Source organism: Setaria viridis, chromosome 6 (genome assembly GCF_005286985.2).
Source record: "Setaria viridis chromosome 6, Setaria_viridis_v4.0, whole genome shotgun sequence".
Lineage (NCBI taxonomy): Eukaryota > Viridiplantae > Streptophyta > Magnoliopsida > Poales > Poaceae > Setaria > Setaria viridis.
In genome coordinates this window covers 11364975-11382822 of record NC_048268.2, presented here as the reverse complement: position 1 = coordinate 11382822, position 17848 = coordinate 11364975, and the positions used below count along the sequence as shown (strand labels likewise).

Genomic DNA, 17848 nt, shown 5'->3' with positions numbered 1-17848 from the left:
TTGCTTGTTGAGATCGACGAGCGATTGATTCCCCGCATTGTTGCCAACTGGAAATTGGGGGTACGCCGCCTTGGAAAATGTCGTTTGCTTGTTAAACTTAATAAATTGTCAATATCTGCATTGCCATAAATTAGGGCCATATGTGTTATCAGCATTAATTTGACTCGAGTTTTCCTCTTCTGTCTTTTTCTAATAGTACGTAAGAAGAGTTGGTGAATGATTCTTATTGCTTAACAATAGTAGTAGGAAAAATCTGATGTATTAACAAATATAAGTTCATCCTTGTGGTCTGACCAAACCTTAAAAGATTTTTTTAAAAAAATAGAAAGTAATATGCAGCTATCAAGAACAAGTAAATGGGGCTAAAATGCCTTCAAAACACTTGAATATAAAATAAACAATAACACAAATGTTAAACATGTCCATTTATTCCACCCTTTGAAACACAGCTATTATTTGTGAACAAAATTAAAAGAATGTAGCTACATCTAACAATGTGATGCGCACTATGTCGTATCAGTGTGCGTCAATATGTACTGCATTTTTCATACATCTGTCAAATGTATAGTTAGCAAGCTCGTAATTTTTAACTCCACATATATTGCTAAGATTTTGTAGTTGACCACAGCTAATAACACCTAATAAGATACTTAATGGAAGCAAAGATTAACCATCATCCATAAGCATTAACAAGTGTGAGAATATTAAAAAATGCAGCAACCAAACAATATACGAAGATTAACTGAATACTTTATGGGCAATCTACGGGGCCCGAGTATATGGATAAAATGTATGGTATAACACAAAAAAGGACTATGCCTGCTTAAATTGAGGGTCGGACCTACCACACGCGCAGTACTCGAAAACTGAGCATTCGTCCAACACATTGTTACTGGATGCCTTTTCGTCCGGTACTAACGCGTACCGGTCTTCACGCATAGTGCCACCGGAGCTCCTGTAGTACCAGTTTGGAGCCTCAGCTAGTACTAAATGGAAGCACATGGACCGCGTGACCAACAGCTAGATTCCCCAGGAAGTCATTTAGTACCGGTTGGTGGCTTCAGCCGGTACTAAATTGTGAGAATGCCATTTAATACTACCGGTTGAAGCTACCAGCCGGTACTAATATCAACCATTTGCTCTATATATAAATGAGCTGCTTCCTTGGATTCCTCTGCGAGCAAGCTCAACCATTTACTCGGACTTCGTTTTTCTTTACTCGACTAGCTTCTTCACTATAACTTCATTCTCCCTCCTCTAGTCATAGTATCTCCCTCCTTTGGTCATAGTATTCTAGATTTTTGTGAATGAGCTAGTTTTATGTTATGCTTTATTAGAGTGAGGAGAATGGAGAGTTTTTTAGAATGAGTTTTACGTTACAAATGGAGTACTTGTTGATCTTTAAGAATAAGGAGAATGAAGATTTTTTTAGAGTGAGGTGAATGGGGAGTTTTTTACAATGAGTTTTGTGCTACAAATGGATTACTAGCTTGTTGATCTTTTAGAGTGAGGAGAATGGAGAGTTTTTTGAATGAGTTTTATGGTACAAATGGAGTACTTGTTGATCTTTTAGAATGAGGAGAATGGAGAGTTTTTTAGACTGAGGACGAAATATTATAAACACATTTACTCTATCTTTCTCCTACCTAATATTGATCAAAGTTCTTTATCTAATACGAAGCTCTATGTCCATTTTTCACGTTATCAATGTAGATGGAACGACAATGGATGTAACACATCCGCTCCTCCAATACCAAAGAATAGAAGAACTTCAAGTCCACAAACTCTGGCTGAACATCATAAAAGAATGTTGAAATACTTTTCCAAACACCTTTTAGAGCCAGATTTTTATAATAGAAGTATGGTGGCTAATAGCCGGTTCAGGCAGAGATTTGTTCATTGACCTTGACCCATTGGCTTATGATTGGTTTTGGATTGCCAGAATGGGCCATGCTCAGTGAACAGATCTTTTGCATGGACAGGCTATTGGGATATGTTGACGCCAGATTTTGACACGTATGGAATCGGCGTCAAGAAGGGAAAGGATTAGCCGATGTGGTGGGTCGAAAAGGTCACAACTGGGAATCGGCCGATTGGTGCTACAGTTGAAGATCGGCCGATTGGCGTTGCAGTGTTTTGGCAGATGGAGTTGGTAGAAATCGGCCGATTAAGAGGCTGGGGCAATTGGGCCAATATAGGCTTAAAGTGAATTGCGAAGACAAGATTGGCCCACAGGAGCGCAACGACCAACTCCGATACGAGTTGTACTTGTAAATATTCATTTTTGTTTAAAATTAGAGATAGAATCCTAGTCGATTAAGAAGTTGGTTGTAACAGGCTATAAATAGCTGCCTTTAGAGATATGTAAAATCATCATCAAATCAATACAACAATCTACTATTTCCTCATACTTTACTTTCAAGTCAGCTACTTCGCCAATACTTTTATTCTTCCACGAGTTCGTACGGGTTGGCAGGGCTGCATCGACACGATCTCCGGCCGATTCTGTAAGTTCCGTTTATCGAGTAATATCTAAGCTTTAACTTCAGGCGCATCGCTGTCGTTTTGTTTAGATTTATTCACCAGTTATCGATATTTACTAGAATTCTAGGTTTTACCTGTTGTTCTAGTTTTATCACCAGTTATCTAGCTTGAAATTAGAGCTTTCGGCTTATTTATCTTTATTTCTTATCTATTGCTTTTGTATAGCTGATTAGATCTGTTTCAAGTGTTGCTCTTATAGCGTTGTCTAGTTTACTTTGGTAGTTTTCTTCAAAAACGTTACCTAGTTATCGGCTGCACCATAGCCGATTACCTTGTTATAGCAAATCTGCCGATTCGCTGATAAGCTCCCTCGAGATCGAAACCTTAGCCGATCGCAGCCTCTGGGATCTGACACGTTTTCTTCCTTGCCAATCACCAGGTCAGATTGGCTGGCACGCTGCGCGAACCGCACCAGGGCGATTACCCGAACAGGAGCTAAGCAGATTCTCCCGGGTCGTGTGTCCGACGCTGAGATTCAATTGGCTGATTTTTAGCGCCAACAGGATATCATACCTCTATTATGAAAATGTGGCACTTGCTTCAAGAGATGTTTGAACAATTATTTCAAGATTTCTTTATTATATTAAGCTAGAGTAGGTGGACTCGTAGATGTACCACTATTTTAGGATTGGTGTATCTTTTTATCTTCAAAATTAACGGTCATGATGTGGATGATCTTATATTCTAAACATCTCATTTATGTAAGACTTAATATATGCGCTAGATTATGTCGATAGGTTCTTAGGAATCGACATTATTGATATAAATCATAGTTTGTATGTTGTGATGATTAACGGTCACGATGCGGATGATCCTAGGTTCTAAGTATCTCATTTATGTAACATTTAATACGTACGATGAATTTCATATGTAATGTACTCTAGTTAATATTTGTGATAATTTTTTATCTCTACTATTTTATATATATATATATATATATATACACACATATCTACATATATACATGTGAAAACTTTATTGTAATGATTGAAATATTTTATTAGAATTAAGACAATGTGCACCGGAACGAAAATTGCTATACTTTCGGCTCACACCAATTTGGCAAATTTAGTACCGGTTGGAAGCATGCCCGGTACTAATGGCATTATTTAGTACCGGGCAAAGGCTGGAACCAACACTAAATGGTCCTAATTTCAGATCTCGCCATTTAGCAACTTTAGTACCAATTGAGAGCTGCCCGGTACTAAATAGAGGAATTTAGTACTGGGAAAAGGCTAGCACCGGTTCTAATGTTTCCCACCTACAAATACTTAGTTTTCTCCAAACACTTCGCAGTTTCTAAAAATTAGCAGTTCCTCCCTCTATGCCGCGCTAGCCCCATCCAAGTCGCCCTGGCCCACAGTCGCCGCCCCATCCCGTTGCTGTCGCCATTACCGTCACCCACCACCGCTGCGCTAGTCCCGTCTCTATCCCCGTCTCCATCACCATTGTTGCCGCCCCATCCCTGTCCCGTCTCCATCACCATCGTTGTCGCCCTATCTCCCCGTCCTCGGCTCTGTCACCCCATCCCCGGCTTCATTGTCGTCACCCCATCCCCGACTCTATTGCCCATCACCCCCGTCGTCGTCATCCTGTCCCCAACCACCGCCACCCCATCCCTGGCCGTTGTCCCCGTTGTAGCGTCTCTCCCTTCCCCACCTCCCCCACGGGCCACCGTCGTGTCTCTCCCTCCCCCGCCTCCCCCGTGCGCCGCCATGCCTCGCCCGCACGCCCTCCCTAGTTAGATTTTCTTTTTTTTTCGATAATTTTGATTTTAATGCATTAAAATGATTTTGTACCCATATTGGATTAAAATGGCTAGATTTTGCTTTAATTTGGTACCCATTTGTATTGGATGCTAAGTAATTATTCTTTTGATACAATTATGGCATAAGGCTATATCTCTTAGAGGATATGTAGATATTCATGGGTAGCATTGTGATAGAATTGTGGATGGCTATGAAATGATGGTCTAGATTTATTTCAATGTATATGATGTGCGTATATGACAATGTATCTTATCACAATTTTACTTGGACAGTTTGGGCTAACTATGGCAAGTGGAAGTTCTTCTCGCCGTGGTGCCACGGCCGTGGAGGTGGCCACCGTGGACACTACATTTTTGAGGAGCCACCGTTGGCTTGTCCTCTAGGAATTCACTTTCCTAATTGCGTCATTGACTTGCCAAAAGATGATCGAAGAAGAGAAACAATTCCGAACATAGTAATATTCTTTCCTTCTTGTAATTGGTTTTTTACTACACATGAATAGTTCCTAAATTTACGTACATACAATGTAGCTTATCAACAATATTAGATGGCTAAAAGATGTTGTCGAAGCTCTAGGTGGTACTTCTCCTTTAGTACAAACCGAGATAGTTAGTCCACAGAATTTTAAAAGAGTAAAAATCTCTTTTCAAGTGCCTTTTCGAGAAACACATGCCAACCGGATGAGAGTATCAGGACAGCCCATCCTGATGGTTCCAATTGCCGCATGGGGTCAATTAGCACCAAGTAGGGTGACCATCGTGGAGGCCTGCCTGTAACAGCTTAAGGATCATGAGCATTTTGTGCAAGACTTCTCATATTTTCGAATAAAGATGCTCAAGAAAGGAGAAAGTAATGTGACTAGTATTGGATTTAGTAGCTCGACAGTCCACCAGGGGGTTTCAGTGAAGATGATGTTGAGCTTGTTGTCGCCGTCAATCAGCTCTTTAGGGAGGAGAGCCCAGTCTATGGTCGGGTAGACCACGAGCAGGTAGTCATTGCGGTCATCACGGTCATCGTGATGGCGGTTGGCGCGACGGTTGTCGTCCCTGCAGTAGTCATTGCGGCGACGTCGGTTGTACTCCCTTGGGGCGCCGAGCTCTTTCTTGAGGACTGTGCAATCCCAAAGATCATGATGTGCGTCCTTATGAAAAGGGCACGGAGCATTCTAGGTGTCATCAAACTCTTCCCGGAAGAAGGTGGTCAGCCTGGCAGGGTCGGCTTCAGCAGTGAGGACCTCGAGGGCCCCTTTTCGAAGTCGGGAGGACTCCTGTCGTGCTTGGTGTTCCTCATAGGTTGGCAATTCATGGTTGTCGTTCTGGCGATGCTTGCCGCCCTGGAACTGTACTTTCCCCGCCTCCTTTGTGTCAGCCTAGATGTTGATGAGCTGCATCATCTGCCCGATCATCTTGGGGGCAGCCTAATATAAGTTGCAGAACATATTGCGATTTGACATGTCAGAGCGGAAGTACCAGATGATGTCACGGTCCTCGACACCAGCTAGCATGTTGCGATTCTCGAAGAAGCAGTTCACGTACTCTCGGAGAGTTTTGTTCTTCCGCTGGTGGACTTGCCTAAGATTCTTTGTGTTCCTAGGTTGGCTGTAGGTAGCCTGGTAGTTCTGGGTGAAAGCCCTAGCAAGCTGACCCCAGGAGTTGATGCTGCTCGGCAGGAGGTTCTCTAACCATAGAAGAGGAGCGGGGCCCATCACCACTGGGAAGTTATAGGTGCCGTTGGCGGCTTTCACTGCGGTGCTGTACGTCTTGAGCCATATGGTGGGGTTGGAGTGGCCATCGTACTTTTCGTTGATGGTCGGCTTGAACGAGGCAGGCCACTCAACGGCCATGAGGCGGGAAGTGAAGGCGGCGAAACCATCGATCGCCGTGTTGTCATTGTCTTTGAAGTTATATACGATGGGTGCCCTAGGGTGTCCACCATTGTTGCGCCTGGGTGGGATGTAGGCGTCTTCAGGGGTGCTACATGCGGTTATAGTCGGCACGGCAGCGCATCTCATCTTCTTGGCATCGACGGTCCTCCTGTTCCACATCGCGGTCTAGCCTGCTAGGAATGCGGTAGTCACAATTGTACTCAACATGGCGGCAGAGCTTAGCTTCTTCCCGCTCTTGGTGGCGGTTGTTAAGGTCGGCGCGGAGATCACAACGGTCGCATAACTCTTCACGAAGGTCACGTTGCCGACCTTGTCTGCTACGATCCTCGCCATTACCTCTCCTACCATGGCGGCAGTTGTCGTGGTTGTTGAGTTGGTGAGCGTTGTTGGTGGGTGGGTTGGCGGGCTACTCCACCTCATCTTCATGGACGAGCTCTAGCCGACCTCCCGCTCGGTTACCATGATTGCCTTGGTGGTGACCTGATCTGCTATGAGCGGATCGGCTTTGGGAGTGCCGGGTAGATGTGGACCGGGAGTATGCTGACCAGCTATGGGCCCACTCTTCAATTTGGGAATTGGTGATGCGAATACGTGCCCGGATCTGCCGGAGTGGCTCCGAGTCTGGAAGGTTTTCCAGGTTGGCGAAGGCAGCCCCCAGATTAGCCTAGGTGTAGTAAAGATTTTGTGACCGTCCTCCTTGAGGTCAGCTTATAGATTGCGGGCGCATAGGGCACCTGCGTCTGCTTCGACCACCGTCCTGGTCAGCGTTGTTACCATTGTTGGCGCGCGGTGGATCAGCATTGGCGGTGGGTGGTGGTCGGCACTAGTCGCCTGCCGCCTCCACTCCCGCATCAACAGCAGATTGATGGCATTGCTGGGTGTCAGCTTGCTCCCATTGGCGCCGTACTGCATGGTCCCGGTTGTTAGCGTTGCAACCTGCTTCTTGAGAAGTGGTTTTGCCATCCCTGGGTGGATCGTCGACGGAGACCACGCAGGCTTCCCGATCTGGTGGTGGAGTTGCCTTCGCGTCATCTCCATAAGGGTTCGAAGTCAGGACGATGCGGGGGATCTAGAACTCACCACAGTTCAAAAACTGGACAGGATTGGGTAGGTCTTCAAATTGGATCTGGAACTCATCATAGTCTAGAAACTAGATGGGTTCGGGTGGGTCTTCAGATTGGATCTAAAGAGACTGCACGAGTTTCATGAAAAACACGGTAGCTGAGTTCCTCAAACCAAAGGGGATGCAAGAAGGACCCTACGCCGACCTTGTTGAGTGTAGGGCTGCCTTGGAGAGGTCGATGCACTCAGCAATGGTGTTGCTGATGCGATCTAGCCCCGCGATCAGGTCGGAGGGCGTGGTTGGGCAGGTCGCAGCAAGGGTGTTGGGAATCTTCTTGGAGAGAGAGAGATCGCCGACCTGCTGGGCAAGTGGCGTGAAGACCTTGCTCTATCGAAGTAGATCTGACGGATGCTGAGCTGGCGGCAGACGTCGAGTTGACGGAGAAGGCGGTGGAGTCAGAGTCCACCGGCATGCTCCTGAAGTGGAGCTGGATCGGATTGGTGAGGAAGTCCTTCATGCTCTTAGGGAAGATGACGCCGGGGTGAGATGCCATTGAGCTCGCTAGGGAGGATCTCACAATCATCGCTACCTGGCGCGCCAACTGTCGGATTTAGTAGCCCGGCAGTCCACCAAGGGGTTACCCAAGTGGTTGATTTATAGGCAGGGAGGATTGTGAGACCAAGAACTCGAAGGTGATCACGAGAACACGAGGGTTTAGACAGGTTCGGGTCTCCAGAGAGTAATACCCTACGTCCTGTATTTTGGTGGTTTGTATTGCTTTGCGCTGGTGCGTAGAATAGTTGACGTGCCCTAGGAAGGTGCCCTTAGCCGCATTATATAGGCTAACGACCTAGGGTTACAAGTCGGTTTGAATCTAATCTAATCGGTTGTTATATGGCAAGCAATTTGAGTCAGATTACAATACATATCCTACAATATCCGAGCTGAGTTGAATCACACAACTTCCTTGACTTGTACTCCAAGTATCTTCATATCCTTGGCCTGCACGTTCTGGTTGGGCAAGCCCACTTGTCAGGACCGGCCAGTATCCTAGTCGGTGGGGACCCATGGGGTATTCATATCCCTCAACTAGGATTACTGAGAGGCTTTGTCAGCTGAATCAACATGACATGGTATGGAACATATCTAATCATCTTTTTATCTTTAATTATGTTACATGTTTTAAATTCCATCACGTTATTCTCTTCTTTTAGGATGTCTTTGGTCAAATCTTGACGGCAATGAGCTTTCATGCGATTCTGGCTCAAGTCTTGGATGAGTTGAATTATAGTTACACCGATGGAAACCTAATACACATCAGAGATTTCAAGCTCCAGGCTCATCTCACTTTCTACAGGCCATTTCAGTTGACATTGTCACCATTATTCGAGATTTATGGTAGTGCATGTGACCATCCTTGTGAAGCGCTAGAGACTGCACTAATTCATGGTCTAGCTTATATTGATGAAGTTCTAGACTTTACGATTGGAAGCTTAAGCTATTTGGCATATCTATGTAAGTGAAGCGAATTATTAAATATGTAGCATGTATGGATGTACTCCTGTCGTACCCTTTTCTTATGGATTTGAACTTGCTATCTCTAAGGTCTTAAGTATTGATGTACGAACTATTGAGTTCTTAAGTATTGATGTACGAACTATTGAGTGTTAATGATTTGAATGGGTTGATATTTGTGATACTTGGATTTGAATGGGTTGATATATTAACGTAATATTATTAGTAAAAGCTACGTTGGAGACGAATACGAATTAATAGGGTAAAAAAAAGAAAGGAATAAACTTTAGTATTGGTCAGTAAAACAAATCGGTACTAAACTGTCGTCCACAACAGCACGACGTGGCTCGCAGTTTAGTACCGGTTGGTGTTACTGACCGGTACTAAATGGCGTATTTAGTACCGGTTGGGCTGACTGGTACTAAATAGCATGATATTTAGTACCGATCGAGCGATACCGGTCGAGCGCTCGATACTAAAGGAGGATTACTGACCGGTACTAGAAGTCGATCCTCCGGTAGTGATGGTATCCACAACAATTGCAGCAGCATACTGGTATTCATGATTGGTATTCATGATCTGGCAATACTTTACTCTAACGGGCCTTTCTTCTTTGGATTATAATGCTTATTGTTATTGTAGGTGCATGCAATGAGCCTATGTAATTTTATTTTGGGGAGAAGCCTATAGGATCTGTCGATTATACTAGATGAGAACACACAGATTGAATTATATGAGTAGCGGGGAAGGAAAGAGGAACAGGTAAGGAACATAGGTTGCCTTAGTACTAGTTTGGAGACAACTGTTTTCTGTGTGGATTGCAGGGGAACGCGAGTGATTGTAGAGGAAATTAGTTTATCCCCTAATCTTCTCCAATCTAGAAGAGGAATTGATTATCCAAACTAGATCTTAAAAGCGGGAGAGAGTGGGCACCGACATCACAATGCTTGATAAGGAGCAACTGTCAATGTGAGGTGACGCTAATATAATGGCAAAAGAAGAAAACCAGAAAGCATTTGTAGATTTGAAATGTCGTATTCGAGTATCAACATCCAACTTGTCGGAAAGACCAATCACATACATTCCACGGCCAAAATTATTTACTTGATCCATCAGGTATACTCGTATATTTCTAAATTTATTAAAAAAATAAGAGTGATATTCTTTCAGTGGTAAGTAACGTGCCCGTTAATAACAAGACGTTCATAGTGACTTCGTCAATCTCAAAATTATCAACCTTGATATCTCAAAGGTATTCTCCTAACGGTAGGTGACGTGCCCGTTAATAACGAGACGATCATAGTGGCTTCGTCAATCTCAAAATTAATAGGTTTGATATATCAAAAGTGGTACGCATACATGTATTTATAGTAGTGAGTATACATATGTGTATACAAATGTCTACGTCTTAGTGCCTTCTTTAAAAAAATTGTTTACTTGACCAAAGAAAGTATAGCTCAGTTCCATGAAGCCGATTGTTGTAGTAGCAAATCCTTAGCTATCTTTGCTGTCTAAGTCTAACCGTGCCACTTTGTTCCTTTGAGGAAATATCTATCTGTCATGTTTACTGGGGTTCACCCAAGATATTTGATCCATTTCGATACTTTAGGACCAGTTTGTTGTTATGTGGTGATTTTCTCTGATTCTTGGGAGAATTGACCGCCATGGTCCACCGTACACGCCGTCGAAAAGTTGGGTACATCCATCATATCCCGAGTTGTCGACAAACAAACAAGGTCCATCGACGAAATCAATAAGCAGCGCAATTATATATCCAGTTTTTCCACACTCCTCTACCCCTTGCTCTGCAAATGTCAAAGATGCCCAGATGTAGTACCAATTAACCAGTGGTAAGCACGGTTGAACTTTACTATCTTGTCTTCAGATGTCCTTGTACCTCTCCCTTACCCGTACGCTGATCCGGACAATTGGACAATCCCTCATAGGGGTGTGCCGCTATTTCAAAACACATTACGTCAAACAAAAGCAAAATTTCAGCTTGCAAATAAATGCCATCTCGAGTTCGTCAGGATACAAGTAGGCCATGTTTAGGCCTTGTTTAGTTACCCCAAATTCCCAACTTTAGCACTATGCAAAAAGAAGATTTCTCATCACATTAAACTTGCGGTACATGCATGGAGTACTAAATGTAGACGAAATCAAAAACTAATTGCACAGTTTTGTTGTACTTTGCGAGACGAATCTTTTGAGCCTAATTAGTCAATGTTTGGACAATAATTCACAAATACAAACGAAATGCTACAGTTATGCATTTATGGCAAAATGCCAATTTTGCCACTCCCAAATTGGAAACTAAACAAGGCCTTAGTTCCTTCCAAACTCCCAACTTTGACACTGCAAAAAGAAGATTCCCCATCACATCAAACTTGCGGTACATGTATGGAGTACTAAATGTAGACGACATTGAAAACTAATTGCACAGTTTTGTTGTACTTTGCGAGACGAATCTTTTGAGCCTAATTAGTCAATATTTGGATAATAATTCACAAATACAAACGAAACGCTACAGTTGCGCATTTATGGCAAAATGCCAATTTTGCTACTCCCAAATTGGGACTGAACAAGGCCGTATTTTTCACCAGGTGCCCCGATTAATTTTTTTTTATCGGTCTCCATGTCAGAAAGAAGAATAAAGCTGGCCATCTTATCCGTACACGGAGTTAAAATAGCAGGTAATTCAGGTAACTACTGTCACTGTCGGGTACCCAGGCAGAAAACGAAGAAATCGCCTGTCAGGTACCAAGCCTACCAAGGCAGGAAGCCGGAGCAAGCTCAGAGCAATCGCCATTCGCCACACACCAACCCCGTTACGCGCCGCGCGCCCTCTGCGGCTCCGCCCGCGCTGTCCGCCGCTGCAGCGGCGCTACAAGAAAGAAGAAACTGCAGAAGCCGCGCGCCGCGGCGCAGCGAGACCCATGCGTTCGTGCTGAGCCGAGCCTCGACAATACTCTCTCCTTCCATCTCCTCGTGCTCTCCACTGCTGCATGCGCGCGCGCCCCTTGTCCCTTGTCCTGGCCCCCGCCTCCACCTCGTTCCTTCCTCCCATCCCGCCCTGTCCCGGCGCGAGGCAGCGCCGGTCCACTCATCCACTGACAGGGACAGCTAGCTAGAACGCGGCGGGCGGAGCCACCTGCGGCCCCTGATCCCGCTTCTTCCTCCGCCGCCGCTGCCCTGCTGTCCCTGAATACTTGTTGGTTTCTTGATGAGTTGGCGTCGGCGGCGGCAAGGCGGAGGCGGAGGCGGTGGAAGAGGAGGACGAAGGGCTTCGGCTTCCCCGGCGCCGGCCGCCGCCTGAAGATCCCCTCTTCCACTCTGGTGGGCTCTCGCGAGGTGAGCCGACTGCCTCCATTTCTTGATTGATTCTGGTTGCTCGCGCGGAGGCCATTTCTCTCGGCCATTTCGCCACCGGGAGATCTGATCCTTGTTTCGGCAGGGATTTAGCGCTAATGCCTGCTTAATTTCGGGTTGGATGCTTTGATCCAGTCTCGATTTTCTTGGTTATTAGTCGCTGAAATGTTCCTCTTTATGGTCCGTCCATCCTTCTCTCGAATGACAAAAGTGGGCGTTTGTACCGATGCGCTCAGGTTCTTCTTCCCATTTGCCGTTCTTGCCTTTTCCTCGCCTGTCCAAGGTCAATCCGGGGCGCAATGCCGGCGCTGGTAGTTGCGCCATTCCTCCTTGGGCCGATGGGGCCGTCTCCCCCTCCGCCCCGAGAGGGACAGGGGAGACAGCGACGCGTCTCTGCTGCTGTTTTTCTCCACCCCATTACTGCGTCTCCGCCTCCATCTGACCACATCGCTTTGTGGTCTGCAGAATAGTAGGAAAAACAATAATTGCAGTTAAATAAAGATGGTTGGTTTGGTATGCTGCTGCTTACCATTTCCTGGATCAATTTGGGGAAGAAGCTATCTTCATCTATATTCCTCTTCTTTTCTTTAAACAAGTCACCATTCCTATTGTTCCCAATCAACTGGGTTTGTTTCCTAAGGAAAGGTGGCATCTGTTGTTTACTTTGATCCATGTGGATGCAGTACTAGTATCTTCTTGGATCAGTTGAGGTTATCCTCTCTGTTCAAAGTCCTTGTTCATTCGTTCAATTTGGGTAGTTGCCTGCATGGAGAACCCAATTGTGCTGCTATTTATTCACATCGGCTTCTTGTAGGAGCTGGCGTAGTGATCCAGTTACTCATTTACTACCCCGCCTTACCCTCTATCCTTCGCTAGCTACTCAAAGAAAACGCTGAGTCTGTGACGCCATTTTGTCGCTGCTTATGTAGGATTCTTGTGTTTATTGTCAAGGGGACATGTGGTGTATTTTCCGCTTTACCTGAATCAGTTTCTTGGTGGAGTGCCCAAGTGGTGTGTGGCGAATTCCCTTCCCATATCAGTATAAGGCTATTGCCGCTCTCCATTCTGGTGCCTGCCTCAACATATCTCGGCTTTAAGAACTCTGTGGTTCTGTGCTGTTCCATAGGGTGCTCAACTAGTGATATACTGATATCCAGTACTTGGAAAGTCTCTGCAAGAATTGTTGCTAATATTTTGTGTTTACATAGGTACAAGCGCCATGGGGATCTTAGGTATGATGGGCGATTCGTTCGGCTGCTCGGCTACTGGCGAGCGACTCGTCTCAGCCGCAAGGGATGGAGACATTCAAGAGGCTAGGGCCCTCTTGGAGCTCAACCCTCGCCTTGCCCGGTACTCGACGTTCGGGATCCGAAACTCGCCCCTCCATTACTCGGCAGCGAAGGGCCACCATGAGGTAAACCATTGATTTTGTCTGCAAAATCGTTTCCTGATCTTTCTGCAATAATTCTAGATCCAACTTGCCTTTTTAATTCATTTAATCAGTTATCAGTATGCGAATTTGCTATTATTTGACGAACAATATCTCGTTGCTCCATGATAGATTGTCTCCCTCCTAATCGAATCCGGGGTTAACATCAACCTTAGAAATTGCAGAGGACAGGTAAATCTCTCTTTCTCACCTTAGATCTTAAATGATATTGTTATCTTCCTTTAGAGTTTATAGTTTCATCAGCAGTGAGTTTTCATTCAGGAATATGTTAGGAAAAACATTGAGCCAATAATATATTCCATAAGTGGTTTATGCAGCAGTATGATACAAAACTACTTGCAAGTTTTATAGTCCTGTGCCTGGCTATTTTTTCGAGTGGCAATTAGTAGCTTCACGGAGTGGAACTTTAAGTGATATATCCTTATTTCCTTTTCCTGGTTGATTTCTAATGTACGGAGTCCAGATGTTTGTTGTGAAATGCTCAGTACTTAAAAATTGATAGAGATAAACTATTTTGCAGTGGGTATCAACTGATTGTTTACTTACTGCTCGGTACTTCAAATTTATAGAGATAGACTATTCTTCAATGGGTATCACCTGATTGTTCTTCCCAGTTATGTTTTAAGTTCTATGCTTTTTTTTTGCTAACTCTGAACATTAAACTGCGCAGACTGCTCTGATGCAAGCTTGTCTATATGGTCACTGGAAAGTTGTACAGATTCTAGTTCTTTTCAAAGCAAATGTAAGTGAACATTACCTTTTCATTTTTGGTCAAATTACTCCGAAATATCTATTTATGCAAGTGATCTGTATCTTGAATTTCTAGATTCACAGGAGAGATTGTTTTAGTGGCGCAACAGCTATTCACTTTGCCACCCTAAAAGGTCATACTCGGTGCATTCGGCTTCTTGTGGCTGATTACGTGCCTAGCTTGTCAGAGTTTTGGAATGTTATGCATGGAAAGTCCACAGATGAAACAAAAAAGGATACCTTTGATGCAATGTATGTAAAATCCTTACATTCATCTATGTTGGCATCTTTCTAATCACTTATAAATTTCCATCATTTTTACTTATACTCTCCGCGCATTTATTTATGTGGTCATCTTATCTCACTGATAAATTTGCGTCATTTCTTCTTGTGCTCTCCAGATCTCTCCGGAGGCTAATTAATGGTAAGTCGGATGGTGGCGTCACCCCGCTTCACTTGGCTGCCCTTCATGGGCATGCTGAGAGTGTGCAATTGCTATTAGACCTTGGAGCTTCTGTCTCTGAGGTCACTGTAAATGATGGTTCAACTATTGACCTCATTGGTAAGTATTAAAGAGAGATGGCACATGAACTTTGACCTTGTTTGGCATGAAACTGTGGATGACAAGTTTAGTTTTCCTGACCCTTTAATATGATCGTAGATTAATTAATTTCTTCATGCAGGTTCAGGGAGCACTCCTCTCCATTATGCGGCATGTGGTGGAAGTGCTGTCTGCTGCCAAGTATGATGGTTCACTTTTCAATTTTATGATAATTTAAGCAATATGTTAACTCCCATTTACTAATTTCTGCTAAACAGCTTCTCATTGCAGCAGGAGCGAACATGGGAGCTGAAAATGCTAATGGGTATGTACTGGCCAGTCAATCATAAAATTTGTTCCTGCAGCAAATCAGTTAAATAAACTTATCTTACAAAAAAGTTTAACTTTAAAACTGCCACAGCAAGATTATGATCTTTGCTATCACAAATGTGTTGTGAAATAAGATCTCTTTACATAGTCATCTTCATAATTTTTACTCTGCTATTTTATATTTTCTATTCTAACCAGTGTTAAGTTTTAAATCTAGTTAAACCACATTTTCCTTTGAAGTTTACTCAAATCCTGAAGCTATTTTTAACATTTGTTACTTGTAATGAATTCCGATGTCGTATGCTCTTGTATCTCACAGGAAACTTTAAGCTTTTGTTTTCCCATTAAGAAAGAGCGATTGGGATGGAGTATGTTAATCCCTTGTTAGCAAAAGACTTCCATGCTACTTGTTTGGATTACTTACTTTTCCAATGCAATTTACTTGAAGGTATACTCCCCTACATGTGGCTCGTTTGTGGCACAAAACTAGTGTTGAAGGCATCCTAAGCAAACAGCCAGAAGGCCGAATACGCATTCTTCCTTCACCATACTTGTGTCTACCACTTATGAGCATTATCAAAATCGCTCGGTGAGTTTAAATACCAGACAAAATATGTAGTTATTCAAATATCATCATAAAGTGCCCGCGACTAAAAGTCAATCTTCTGTAAGAACATCTAAAATTTACCAAACATTTGTGCCCTAGTAGTTGTATCAAGATACCTTGCTCCAGTGAAAGAAGTGAAGGTTGCCAATGCTGTACAGCAGCATTTTCCTATAATCTTTGTCCTTGGGAACTAAAACAATAGAGTTGGTCCAAACCATCGGAGTTATACTGCACCTTGGGAGGACATGCATTTCACTGGCTGCGGAATGTTGATAATAAGAAACCAATATTTCTTTCTATGCCCAACTTCTAATTTTGAAGTTCGCAAAAACATATATGAGCTTTGTCATGTTTTCCTTTTTTTTCTTTTATTTTTTATGTGCCATTTCAAATTAAACCCTTTTTTAATATTTTGCAGTGAGTGCGGATGGAGAAAGACTTCTGCCTCCTCAACATGTCAGGATCCATGTGTCATATGTTTGGAGGTGGAATGCACGGTAGCTGCAGAAGGTACTGAAAAAACTGACTTATGCATGATGCATTGTTCATGAGGCTGTGGCCATGAGTTCTGCAAATATAATCAACAACTGCATTTTAAATAGGCTGTGGCCATGAGTTCTGCACCAAATGCGCACTCTATTTGTGCTCGACCACAAGCAGCTCAACATCAACCCGTGGCGTTCCTGGCTCCATACCATGCCCTTTGTGCAGGCACGCCATTGTCTCTTTCATGAAGCTCACGAGTACCACCCCGATAAAGGAGCTACCATGGACAAGTACATCGCTAGCTCTATGTGCGGCAGGCGCAGGCACTGCTCCCAATCGTGCCAGCTCCTTACATCGTCGGCCTGACACACGTCGGTTGCGCTCCGCATCGGTTCAGCTGGGATGCTCCTCTTTTAGATCCATTGGCTCCGGGAAACTGTCGTCACTAAAGTTGAACTGCACAGGAGCTGAAGAGGCGGTGCCTTGCCTCATTAGCTGTCTCAGGCCAGATGTGCAGCGGTCATCATCGTACAGGGAAAGAATTAGGAGATATTCAGAGTTTTGATAGCATCCCTCTGTTGGTTTTGTGCCTCCCTTGCTGCGAGTTTTCGGGGCTTGGCAGTTTAAAATTGTTTACTGTCTGTTCATGTTTCTCTTTGCTTATGTTTTTCTTGTCATGTAATATGCATGCAATCCTCATAGTGAAGATCTGTTTGTGTACATGACTCGTTCATCTACTTATATATGTGAAGTATATACCATCTTCATTTACAAAAGCCAGCAAGTTAATGGATCTTTGTATTTTTTTTGTTAAACGAGGAGAGCTGCCTTATATTAAAAAGGAGATCGCAGACGGGAGAAAAAATAGTTACACTTGCCCGACTCGCCCTCCAAAGAGAAAGGCGAAAAAAGAGGGGCTACATACAGGCTAATAGAAAGCGCTAAACTCGGCTAGGCACTAAACTCGGCTAAGCATGGTTGCCAATTGCTTCGCTCCCGCTATGATCCAGACCGTCGCATCCTCGTGTATCCTAGCTAGCACCGCCGTGCTTGTGGACTCCTTCCCCTTGAAGATCCTTGTGTTCCGCTCTTTCTAGATTGTCCATGTTACGAGCATGATAAGTGATCTTAAGCCCTTTCTCGAGGTGCATGCCGAAATTGCTAGTGTCGACCACCATCTGTGTAGGGCTCTCGAGGTGCATGCCGAAATTGCTAGTGTCGACCACCATCTGTAAGGAGTCCGTCCATGCTGAGATGCCTTCCCAGACCCGTCTTGTAAACCTACAATAGCAAGAAGGTGTAGTGCCGTCTTCGGTTCGCGGCGACAGAGGCCATTTGGTTGGGCCAGCCTCTGGTTTGAAGTCTGTCTGCTGTACATAATCTGTTTTGGTTCGCGAGCCATGAGAAGAGCTTGCAACTCTCAGGGTCCCACAGTTTCCAAATTATTACTTTGAAATCTGTCACAGGATCGTGCGTTGTAAGCTGATTTTGCTATGTACACTCCATCCACTGTTAGCTTCCAAACTATGACCCTGTTTG

At 44.2% G+C, this 17848-nt stretch overlaps 1 protein-coding gene across 6 annotated transcripts; it reads left to right on the top strand.

Moving 5' to 3' along the window:
- Positions 1 to 11568: 11568 nt before the first annotated feature.
- On the top strand, positions 11569 to 17085 carry LOC117861087 (probable E3 ubiquitin-protein ligase XBOS35). Of its 6 annotated transcripts, XM_034744567.2 has the most exons (12): positions 12577 to 12855; positions 13075 to 13272; positions 13354 to 13559; positions 13707 to 13766; positions 14266 to 14337; positions 14422 to 14597; positions 14747 to 14907; positions 15029 to 15087; positions 15165 to 15211; positions 15665 to 15805; positions 16242 to 16333; positions 16426 to 17085. In XM_034744567.2, exons 3-12 carry the CDS (start codon positions 13365 to 13367, stop codon positions 16872 to 16874), a joined length of 1452 nt encoding a protein of 483 aa, XP_034600458.1. In that variant the 5' UTR covers positions 12577 to 12855; positions 13075 to 13272; positions 13354 to 13364; the 3' UTR covers positions 16875 to 17085. The 6 variants fall into 6 exon arrangements, with proteins under 6 accessions (XP_034600453.1, XP_034600458.1, XP_034600459.1 ...); XM_034744562.2 differs by lacking the exons at positions 12577 to 12855; positions 13075 to 13272 and adding an exon at positions 11569 to 12127; XM_034744568.2 differs by lacking the exon at positions 13075 to 13272.
- The last annotated feature ends 763 nt before the right edge of the window (positions 17086 to 17848 follow it).

Bases quoted from the DNA above. Each gene is read 5' to 3' on its own strand.
- LOC117861087 (XM_034744562.2), top strand. From the start codon at position 13,365: ATGGGGATCTTAGGTATGATGGGCGATTCGTTCGGCTGCTCGGCTACT. The intron at 13,767-14,265 runs GTAAATCTCTCT...TAAACTGCGCAG, and splicing joins TTAGAAATTGCAGAGGACAG to ACTGCTCTGATGCAAGCTTG. The intron at 16,334-16,425 runs GTACTGAAAAAA...CATTTTAAATAG, and splicing joins ATGCACGGTAGCTGCAGAAG to GCTGTGGCCATGAGTTCTGC.